The sequence below is a fragment of the Pelophylax lessonae genome (assembly GCF_965119305.1).
Source record: "Pelophylax lessonae genome assembly, chromosome: 7".
Classification (NCBI taxonomy): Eukaryota; Metazoa; Chordata; class Amphibia; order Anura; family Ranidae; genus Pelophylax; species Pelophylax lessonae.
The window spans coordinates 16,097,551-16,110,079 of NC_138774.1; the positions used below are offsets into that span (position 1 = coordinate 16,097,551).

The window sequence follows — 12,529 nt, forward strand, 5'->3', positions numbered from 1 at the left end:
TGTCATTTAAAAAAAAAAAATGTGTGAGGAAATACAATAAAATATTATGGCCACTAGATGGCAATGAGTACAATAGGAAATACGTATGCCTCTCAGCTCCATCTAGTGGCTATATTGAGATATTTTTCCCATTCACACTGTTTTTTTTTTTTTTTTTTTTCAATTTATAAAATTCAAAATGCAGAAAATATTACCTGAGAACATTCGATTTCGCCCATTCGCAGAGAATTAATTTAAACTCAGTTTTAATGGATGAACAGCTATGCAAATGTTTTTAAAAATGCACCCCTAGCTTCTACTCCAGGATAAGCACATGTTGTCTAAATCCATTCTTGATGTGTATTCTTTTTAAATCTCAGTGTGATTTGTGTATTTCTTCCATATCCATGCAGTAATCCAGTTTGAGACTTTTTCTTCCTGCGAAAAAGACCGCTCACTGCTGCTCTCTTCCCTTGTGCTGGGTGACTGGTCTTGTCTCCGCCCCCATATGTAGTTCTCTGCAGGCAACCTTTAGTGGGTGGAGCCTGCTGGGTCCCTCCCACAGCTCTGCTCTCTCTCTCCTTGTGCAGGGTGACTGGTCTTGTCTCTGCCCCCTCATGTAGTTTTTTGCAGGCAACCAGTAGTAGGTGTGGCCTGCTGGGCCCCTCCCACAGCTCTGCTCTCTCTCTCTCTCTACCTTTTTTGAGCAGGCTGATTGGTCTTGTCTCACTCCTTCCTGCAGGCAGTTTATAATGTGTGGATCCCCCACAGCTCTGTTCTCTCTCCTTGTGCAGGGTGACCTGTCTTGTCTCCGCCCCTCCCGTAATTTTCTGCAGGCAGCCTGTAGTGTGTGGAGCTTGATGGGCCCCTCACACAGCTCTGTTCTCTCTCCTTGTGCAGGGTGACTGGTCTTGTCTCTGCTCCCACAGTAGTTTTCTGCAGGCAGTTTATATTGGGTGAGTCCCTCCCACAGCTCTGCTCTCTCTCCTTGTGCAGGGTGACTGGTCTTGTCTCCGCCCCCTCCTGTAGTTTTCTGCAGGCAATTATAATAGGTGGAGCCTGCTGTGTTCCCTCACAGCTCTGTTCTCTCTCCTTGTGCAGGGTGACCGGTCTTGTCTCCGCCCCCTCCTGTAGTTTTCTGCAGGCAGTCTGTAGTGGGTGGAGCCTCCTGGGTCCCTCCTACAACTCTGCTCTCTGCACAGGCTATGGACAGCACAGTGATGATGTCACTGCTACTTATACAAGGTAATATCTTATGGGCCATACACAGTATAAGATTTTCTGAAGACTTTTTCCTTTAGACTTACCAAAACCATATAATACGAGGTCAAACCTAAACACTTTCAATTTGTATGCAATCAGGCAGGCCCTTGCACTACATAGAAAAGGTAAATCTGAAGGAAATCTAACCACAAAAGTTGGATAGTGTGTATAGAGCTTTAGTTTGCAAAGGCATTTGGTGCACAAAAGTGGATTTATATTTTTTGTGGCTATTGAGGAATAATTTTCAATGAGAATTTTTTTGTGCTGGGAGTTCAGCTTTAATCTAGGACACTATTCATAAACTGATACAGCGGGCGAGATGACGCTGTACACCCGTCTCTGTTGGGCACCATGAGCAAAGATCCTACAAACATGATTTTTGCTTTTCTATATCTTACCGGAGGACTGATGGAGCAGTTTCTGATGGTCGTGTCTCGGGGCTCTTTGGGAAATACAGCAGCATATCCTGTGTGTAAGCAGATAGGTAATAGATGAAAATAATTTGCAATTAGAACTATTGCGTCTAATTTGTAAAAAAAAAAAAACATAAAACACAAAAAAACAGTACATGTAGAGAAGAGAGTAAGTACTTGCAGCTCCTGCTTAAGGCTGTGTTTGCACCTGAGCGTAGCGCCTTTGAGTGTTTTTCCAGCTTTTTATGGTGTGTTTTTATGCGCAACTTGCACATTTTTATGCAGCGTTTTTGAGCCTTGGCGTTTTTTTTTTTTTTTTATTATTACCCAATAGAGAAAACTATCATCTGTTGCATCATTTGTTACTAGGTATTTCAGCTTTTTTAGCTTTTCCCTTAGCTTTTATTTCTTTTATTATTAATATTATTCATTTATTTCTTTTTTCAATAAATGAATGCTAAGTAATAGTAAATAAACAATTACCCCTAATCTTAACCCCTAGCCCTTACAAAAATAATATAAAATAATAATAATAATAATAAATAACTAAACACCCTAACCCTAACACAAAGTAAATAAATAGATTATTATTATTATTATTATTATTATTATTATTATTATTAATTCTATTTTTTTATCTTTCCGGTTTGGGTGTTTATTATTATTATTATTTATAATAGTTTGTTTAATACTTTTTAGGTTTAGGGGTTAATTATCATTTATTTATTTAATGTTACATAATACTAATTTATTTTATTTATTTATGATTATTTTTAGTTATTTGTGTATTTGGATTACATTTATTCATTCACATATTGCTGTTTTATTTTTTTACATTTTTTTTCATTTGAGCAGAAAATTGTGCAAAAACGCACGCAAAAATGCGCTAATGACACATTTCTATTAATTCATTGACAGCGGCTTTCAGCTGACTTGCTGTGATTCGAGCAGCTGATTGTCCGGCGTGTTGCCAGAGTGAGACTCAGAGAGAGACAGAAGAGAGATACTTGTATGCAGATATTTACCCAAATGTGAGTGAGATCTATTTTTATTTAATGCATTTTTACTTTGATATTACGCTGGGGATGGATATCTCCCATGCTTTTCTATGTATGTGGGAGATTCTGATGTGAGGAAAATCATCACTAGGGATGATCGAACTTTTGAAAAGTTCGGTTCGGCCAGAACATCCGAACTACCTGAAAGTTCGGCCCAGATTTCAGAACCCCATTGAAATCAATGGACCCGAACTTCGGTAATCAAAAAACACAATTTTAAAGCCATAAAACCCAATAAATGCCCCTAAAAAGTGCCTAGGGTTCTGGGTCATGCCCCAGGGACTATTAATCACACAAAAAAAAGTTCTTAAGGCGACCGCCAACTGAGATGGCCGCTTGATCCGGGAGCTCCAGCCAGCGCTCAGCCTTATCTCTATCTACGGCCGGACACAGCTATCCTACGGCCCTGGGACTGACATATCCTTGCAGGGGAACATCCTGAGCTCACCGCCAACATGGCCCGGAGAAACAAAGGCATCCCTCCGGTCTGCAAACTGTCCGAGTTTTTCAGACCGCTCCCGCCGGGTCTCCGCCAACATGGCGGCGGAGACACTCCATCGGCAGGCCGGCCGCATCCTCTACCGCCCGAGTCGCGGGCGCGTGACGTCACGACGGCGCCGCCGGAGGCGTGAACACAGAGCACAATCCCGATGCGGCTGGCAAGATCTGCGGACTCCTCTCCCTCCACACCATCCGCACAAAGTCCGGCGAAGTCTCGCCCGAGGAGGGACTCCCTGACGGCTCAGGCATCCACATCCATGGAGGTGAGCACGGCATCCACCGCCCCTTACACGCCTTGGGCCTACTCTCCACCACCTGACCCCTTTGCAAACCTACCCACTACAGGGCAGCCAGTGTCAGACACTACCCTAAAGGACATGCTCTCCATGCTACACTCATCCATGCAGGCCAACATCCAGGCCTCCATCGCCTATTGCCAAAGAGAATTGCATGGCTTAGGAGACAGGGTGCACCACGTGGAGGGGAGGATGGAGGAATTTACTGAGTCCTATAACTCCCTAGTGGACGCTCACACTTCCCATCAGGAAGACATACATCGCATTCAAGCGAAGATAGCAGATCTTGAGGATAGATCGAGGCGTAACAACCTCAAAATACGGGGGATTCCTGAAGCAATTCAACCCAACCAATTGCCCACCTTTGTACGGGACTTGTTTCAGAAAGTGGTGCCTGAACTCACCAGTGCAGACCTCACTATAGACCTCATCCACAGAATCCCCAAACCTTCATTCCTGCCGCAAGACATCCCTCGGGATGTCCTCATGAGGATCCACTTTTTCCAAGCTAAGGAGAAGATATTGGAATCATTCAGGAGGAAAGATCGCCTCCCTGACATCGCTTCGACCCTCCAGGTCCTGCCTGACTATTCTCAATATACTCTCCAATTACACAGGAATCTGAATTCCATAACCAAGGCCCTGAGGAACAATAAGATCATATATAAATGGAAATACCCTGCTAAGTTGTGCGTGACCCATATGGGCTCCACTTCCCAAATCACATCTATGGAACAGGGTCTCCGTCTCCTCAAGCAGTGGCACATCCTCCCTGACAACACAGGCCAGCGTCCTGGACCCCCTGATCCTCCACTTCCACTTCCACGTATGCAGCCTGACTGGCACACAGTGTCCAGACCTTCCAGATCCAGGTCCTCTCACCGTTCAAAATGATGCTGACGTCTATTTCCGAGGCTGGGCGCACTGGCCCTCCCGATCTCTGTAGCACCTGATATCGTGCTAGCAACCCCACCGACCGCGCAGCAACAGCTGCCCTTAGGCTACATTCACACCTGAGCGTAGCGTTTTTCGTGCGTTTTTTACCGCGATTTTACCGCGATTTTTGCGGCGTTTTTTACCGCGATTTTACCGCGATTTTTACCGCGATTTTTGTGCAGGCGTTTTTAGATTGAATAGAGATCAATGGAAAACGCCTGTAATCTGCCCAAAAAGAAGCTCATGTACTTTTTTGAGCGTTGGGCGTTTTGTATACAGCGTCAAAACGCTCAGATGTGAACAGGGGCCATTGAAATGAATAGGATTTGTCTTGTTGGGCGTTTTGAGAGCTGATCCTAGAGCAGAAAAACGCCCCAAAAACGCCCCAAAACGCCTAGATGTGAACGGAGCCTTATGGTCCGCAAGGACCATGTCCTTTTTTACTTGTATTGTTTTTTCTTGTTTTCTACAATTCTTTCTCAGAACAGGACTCAGCTACGGTTGTAGCAACATCCATGGACAGTTGTTTCCCTCATCGCTATTGTGTTCCGGACTTCCGTCCAGTCTCCTTATGTGCCACTCACCGAACTCCGCAAGTGCTCTACGTGCCTCGTCTTCGATGTCTGACTCCAGACAGCTTCTGTGTCCTCCCTCCAGGTACCCCTTTGTACTATCCTACACCATGTTCCATGCGGACTGTTTGTTCTTACTTTTTCTTGTATGCCCTCAACAACGAGCCCACTACGGTCTCTCTGAACATTCACAAACTCCAACATGGCTTTGCAGTTGTTATCATTGAATGTTAAGGGGTTAAACCACCCCGCAAAACGATTTTCGATGTGGAAGGAAGCGAAGGCACACAAGGCTGACATCCTAGCTATTCAGGAAACCCACTTTAAGCTCGGATTAATACCTCGTTGCTCCCACCCGGACTACCCCCATGTTTTTTTGGCGAACTCCCATGAAAAGAAGCGGGGTACCCTGTTGGCCGTGAGTAACTCTGTGACCTTCACCTACTCTCGGGTGGTGGAGGACACAGATGGGAGATTCATTATCCTGAACTGTAATATTGATGATTGTGATTATACTATCGTAAATGTGTATGCTCCCAATCGCCACCAGCTCAAATTCTTGAGGAAACTATTTGCAAAGGTTCGTAAACTCACGGTAGGCAAACTGATCATATGTGGAGATTTTAATTCTGTAGCAGACCCTGCCATGGACTCGACTTCCAGTGGTAAAACCATGTCTACTTCCTTGGCGGCTCTCCTACATGCGGAAAATCTACATGATATATGGAGATACCTACACGCGGAGGAGAGGGACTATACCTTCTTCTCGGCGAGTCATCTCACTTACTCCAGGATCGACATGTTTTTGGTAGACTCGACGATCCTGCCCTTGGTACTGCACACATCTATATCCCCCATCACGTGGTCAGACCACGCCGCCATACATATGTCCATATCCACAACGGCTCCCCAGCCATCTTCGTTCATATGGAGATGTAATAATTCAACCCTGTCAGACCCCGACTCTCTCAAACACCTCCAAACTCAGCTTAGGGAATTTTTCACAAACAACGCCACCCCTGACATAGACCCCTTTATACTCTGGAATGCCCACAAGGCTTACGCGAGAGGGATCCTCATTCAATTAGCCTCTAGAATGAAAAAGAAATATCAGAAAACGCTTCGAGACACCCTCGAAAATATTAAAACCCTGGAAGAGACCAACAAAAAACACCCCTCTCAAATATTGTCATCCAAGCTCACAGCTCTCAGAGCAGAACTGCGCAGGCTTTTGCTTGTAAACCATGACAAGATGCTGGCGAAACTCCGCCTCCAGTATTACTCGAACCATAATAAGGCAGGCAAGTTTCTGGCCTCCAGGCTTAAAGCCAGGAGAGTCAATTCTAAAATAGCGTTTGTGGCCCACCCTCATACAGGCAAAAAGCACACGCACCCTCAACAAATTGCAGACGCTTTCGCCGACTATCATGGCTCCCTGTACAACCTGCGTACGGACTCGGCCACACACAGCCCGTCGACGTCGGAAATCCTCGCCTTCCTGAGCCGTATGAACCTTCCCTCTCTCACGCCTGATGACCTGTCCTCCCTGAATGCCCCCTTTACACCAAAAGAACTCTCCCAGACTATTCTAGGTACTCCTCTAAATAAATCACCAGGCCCTGACGGGTTAACGAATGAATATTACAGATCACTACACGACGTACTCTCGCCCCACATGTTGTCCGCGTTTTCCTCGGCCATTGCCACGGGCACCTTCCCGGGGGAGATGCTCCAGGCGAACATCATAACCCTTCCTAAACCAGGAAAACCCCCTACCGCCCCAGCGAACTTTAGGCCCATATCCCTCCTAAATAATGATGTCAAACTATACGCTAAACTTCTCGCCAACCGCCTAGCAAAACTTTTGCCGAAGCTGCTGGGGGGGGACCAAATGGGATTCGTTCGGGGAAGACAGGCCCCAGATGCGACTAGAAGGGTGATAAATTTGATGAATCATGCCGAAATCTCCAGAACGCCTTCTCTGCTTCTTTCCATAGATGCAGAGAAGGCGTTCGACCGTATCCATTGGGAGTACATGGAATTGGTTTTACGCAAATTTGGATTCTCCGGTCCGATCCTGTCGGCCATAGTGGCCTTATACTCCTCTCCATCTGCTAAGGTACTGTCCGCTGGCATGCTTTCTAAACCCTTTAGCATCACCAACGGTACGCGACAAGGATGCTCTCTCTCGCCCCTCATTTTTAACCTTTTAACAGAGCCACTGGCAGAACTGCTACGCTCCTCCCCCATGGTATCCGGCTTTAAATTTGGATCCTCCAAGCACGTCATCACTCTGTTTGCTGACGATGTCATTTTGAGTCTAACGAACCCCGTGGTGTCCCTTCCAGCAGCTCATAACATTCTTCAGGACTTCAGTAAGGTGTCCTTCTATAAAGTAAACTTTGGAAAATCCGAAATACTAGGTATGAATGTGCCCGACAACACCCGCAAGCATCTCCAAGCACAGCTCCCATACGCCTGGACGTCTGACTCTCTAAAATATTTAGGGATCCAACTGGCATTCCCCACATCTAAACTGTTGCACTCTAACATGAAATCCCTACTATCCACCTTATCAGCAGATACCACGGGTATCAAGTCGACCGAACTCTCCTGGGCGGGACGAATAGCAGCATTCAAAATGCTCTGTCTTCCAAAAATCCTGTACATGTTCCGCACTCTCCCAATACATATCACCGGTACGTACCTTACCTCCATGACCAAAATACTTCGCACGTTCGTATGGCAACGAAAGAGAGCCAGGTGCTCTCATACACATATGATTCGTCACAAAAAAGCAGGGGGACTGGGGCTACCAGACATAACGGATTACTATCACGCGACGAGACTGACCCCCCTCCAACACTGGTTCTCTAACTCGCGAAACCTTCCCTGGCTACCGATAGAAGCGGCAATGACACGATCGTCGGATCTTAGCTTATTGCTACTAGCCGATGCATGGAAGCCCCTAGATGTGAGGTCATTACCAATCACGTCTCAAGCGACACTGCGTTCCTGGCGAGTCCTCATAGCACGGAAATCCAAGCATCAGACTGATATGTTGATCCCTATGCCTCTAACCGTATTCAATGTTCTGCTTCCGTTCGCAAAAACCACTATGCTCACGGCCGCTGGAATTCAGTCGGTTTCTCAACTTTACCGTCAGGACTCACTTAAACCCTTCCTTGACCTCCACACTGAATTCAAACTTCCACACAAAGCCATGTTCTCCTATAATGCTATAGCTAGCTTCTTACGCAAAAACCCCCTGCCCAAGCTACAGTTGCCCACCGCACTATGGCAATTCCTCACGAACGTAGAGGCCCCAATAAAAGGCATCTCCCTCATCTACAACCTCTTGGGGCGCAAAAACATTTTCCACAAAACACCACACATGATCAAGTGGGAGAGTGAGCTTCAGACACCCTATTCCGATTTCCAGTGGAAAACGGCGATCCACACCTCCTTCACGGCCTCCCGATGTGTAAACCACTGGGAACAAATGCAGAAACTCCTAACCAGATGGTACCTCACGCCGTATCGCTTGTCTAAATTCTTCAGTTCCCAAAGCCCGCTTTGCTGGCGCAATTGTGACCAAACAGGCACCATATCCCATATTTTTTGGAAGTGTAAAAGCCTAACCAGCTTTTGGAATAGGGTGTTTGAGGTGCTTTCGACCACTACGGGCATACTTACCAAACCCAATATGGACATGGCATTACTAAACTTGGGAATACATAATATACCCTTAGATATGAGAACAGTATGCTTCCACATCCTGGTAGCGGCCAGGACACTTATTGCCAAACACTGGAGGCAGGCCACGTCCCCATCCCACCTAGAAGTTATCAGGATGGTTAACTTTCAATACACTATGGAGAAGGCCTACGCCTACTCGATTCAAGGGGGATCCAAATTCCACTCTACCTGGCACATATGGACCACTAGCAAATATTTCACCCCCACCCCATGATAGGGGCTGGGTCATACGGAACACGAATACAACCACTAGAGAATCAACTTGAATAGTTACAGTTTGTTAACGTTTACTTTTGAGATGATAAACTTTCTTTCTTTGTGATGACTGGGTTCTGAACTTCTAATTCAATGTGTTTTGTTGAAACATTACGATTGCGACTATGTATACACTCATGATTCTTGTTGTACTGTTTTGAAAACTAATAAAAATTATTGAAAGTAAAAAAAAGTTCTTAAAAATTTTCATTTTTGAAAAAAAAAGCCAATTATTGAAAAAATAAAAAAAAAATAAAAAAAGAGATTTAGTATCTGGGGGGTCTAAAATGTGTACCTGTGAAGTTTCAGCTCTGTAGCATGTCCAGAACCATAAAAAAAAAAGATTGTTTGTATTTTGTCACTTAGAAGTTAGAACACAGGTAGTTGGCTTCTCGCTTTTCACACCTTGCCGGTTTAATAGCAGGCGTTTTTTGGGCATTTTTTGGGGTTCTTTTGAGGCAGGAAAAACATCTGAACTTGTGTATATGGGTATATATACCACTATACACAAGTTCAGATGTTTTGCCTGCCTCCAAAGAACCGAAAAAATGCCCAAAAAAATGCCTGCTACTAAACCGGCAAGGTGTGAAAGGAGTGAAGCCATATTACAGATCTATAATTTCACTAATACAAATGATCTTTTTTTTATGGTTCTTGACATGCTACAGAGCTGAAACTTCACAGGTGCACTTTTTAGACCCCCAAGACACAAAATCACACAAAAAAAGTTCTTAAAAATTGTCATTTTGATATTTTTTTGATAGAGAGCCATTTATTGAAAAAATAAAAAAAAAACAAAAAAAATTAAAAAAAATAAAATTCTTTGGATTTAGTATCTGGGGGGGGGGTCTAAAAAGTGTACCTGTGAAGTTTCAGCTCTGTAGCATGTCCAGAACCAGAAAAAAAGATAATTTTACAGTAGAGCGGGGATGGTGGGACCCCCCTTTTACACCTATATGATCTTTTGTTTGGGGTTCTGGACATGCTACAGAGCTGACACTTCACAGGTACACCTTTTAGATCCCCCAGACACAAAATCACACAAAAAAAGTTCTTAAAAATTGTCATTTTTGATATTTTTTTGATAGAGAGCCAATTATTGAAAAAATAAAAAAAAAACAAAAAAAATTAAAAAAAAAACAATTTCTTTGGATTTAGTATCTGGGGGGTCTAAAATGTGTAACTGTGAAGTTTCAGCTCTGTAGCATGTCCAGAACCAGAAAAAAAAGATAATTTTTCAGTAGAGCAGGAATGGTGGGACCCCCCTTTTTCACCTATATGATCTTTTGTTTGGGGTTCTGGACATGCTGCAGAGCTGAAACTTCACAGGTACACCTTTTAGATCCACCAGACACAAAATCACACAAAAAAAGTTCTTAAAAATTGTCATTTTTGATATTTTTTTGATAGAGAGCCAATTATTGAAAAAATAAAAAAAAACAAAAAAAAAAAAAAAATTTCTTTGGATTTAGTATCTGGGGTGTCTAAAAAGTGTACCTGTGAAGTTTCAGCTCTCTAGCATGTCCAGAACCATAAAAAAAAAAGATTGTTTGTATTTTGTCACTTAGAACACAGGTAGTTGGCTTTGCCCCTGTTACACCTTGCCGGTTTAGTAGCAAGCGTTTATTTGGGCATTTTTTGGGTTCTTTGGAGTCAGGAAAAACATCTGAACTTGTGTATAGTGGTATATATACCACTATACACAAGTTCAGATGTTTTGCCTGCCTCCAAAGAACCCAAAAAAATGCCCAAAAAAACGCTAGCGTCAAAAACAAAAACGCCCAGGTGTGTTGTTGCAGGCATTTTTTTGGGGTTTTTGGAGGCAGGCAAAACATCTGAACTTGTGTACACACACATACTTATATGTATTTGACACTTAGACATATATAGGTGTTATAGGAGCGTAACTTTATTAGTGTAAATGATTTCATTAGCGCAAGCATATATTTCTGCTACTATCACACCTATATATGTCTAGGTGTGTATATACATATAAGTATGTATGTATATATACCCGTATACACAAGTTCAGATGTTTAGCCTGCCTCCAAAAACCACAAAAAAATGCCTGCAACAACACACCTGGGCGTTTTTTTTTTTTTTTTACGCTAGCGTTTTTTTGGGCATTTTTTGGGTTCTTTGGAGGCAGGCAAAACATCTGAACTTGTGTATAGTGGTATATATACACACATACTTATATGTATATACACACCTAGACATATATAGGTGTGATAGTAGCAGAAATATATGCTTGCGCTCATGAAATCATTTACACTAATATGGTTATGCTCCTATAACACCTATATATGTCTAAGCGTAAAATACATATAAGTATGTGTGTGTACACAAGTTCAGATGTTTTGCCTTACTCCAAAAACCCCCAAAAAAATGCCTGCAACAACACACCTGGGTGTTTTTTTTTTTTACGCTAGCGTTTTTTTTGGGCATTTTTTTGGGTTCTTTGGAGGCAGGCAAAACATCTGAACTTGTGTATAGTGGTATATATACACACATAGTTATATGTATATACACACCTAGACATATATAGGTGTGATAGGAGCAGAAATATATTGGTGTTAATTATTTCATTAGCGCAAGTAGTTTTTTCTGCTCCTTTCACACCTGTATATGTGCAGGTGTATATATACATACATGGGAGTGTATAAATACCCCCTATACACATGTTCAGATGTCATTTCTGACTCCAAACATGTGCTCAAAAAAGCACTAGCAACGCCTGCAGCCAAAAATGCTGGCGGTGGCGAAGCCATATCCCTGCAGCGAAAGTGACTTGAGAGAAACTAGCTTTTCTCTATAGCGGTCACCCTGCTATGGAAGGGTTTGGTCACCCTGCCATAGCAGTCAGTTCACCCTACACTACATTACGGTCACCCTGACACTTCACACTTTCCCTACAGAAACTAAATTTTTTGCATCTAACTAAACTGTAAAGGAGCACTCTAACTACACTAGATATCCCTTTCCTGACACTAATAAATGCTAAATGACACTTTTAAAGTAAAATTAACAGAACTGCTTCCACTCTCTTCCATGTCCAGTATAACAATGCTAGGAATATGACGGGGGCTATCTTATATACTGGGGGGCGTATTCACTAATGATTGGACTATGGACCCCCAATCACTCCAATCACATTCCTAGCATTCTTCTGCCCCCTCAATTGGCTTTTACTAATGGTTCTGGTCCAATCACGGGCTTTTAAAGCCCATTTCCTGAACCATTGCATTTTGGTCGGTTCTGGTTGCCGAATTCTGAACTTTTTGGGCAAAAAGTTCTAAATTCGGCCGAACCTCGAACACCCAATGTTTGGGCCGAACCGATGGTCGACCCGAACCGTTCGATCATCCCTAATCATCACCTTATATTTACCAGATGAACATCTAGAGCTATCTGAAAGGCACGTTTACAATTTGCTGCAGGTAAGCGCGCATTTTAGCCAGATCTATTGGTGAAAGATCCTTTTTTGGCACATCACG

General features: G+C 43.5%; 1 protein-coding gene across 1 annotated transcript in view; it reads right to left on the reverse strand.

The window, feature by feature from the left end:
- Positions 1-12,529, reverse strand: part of XPNPEP2 (X-prolyl aminopeptidase 2) — a 178,143-nt gene that overhangs the window by 162,944 nt on the left and 2,670 nt on the right. The window contains exon 2 of the mRNA XM_082263611.1: positions 1,641-1,708. Within this exon, the coding sequence (XP_082119737.1) occupies positions 1,641-1,708 (68 nt within the window). The remainder of the gene's footprint in view (positions 1-1,640; positions 1,709-12,529) is intronic.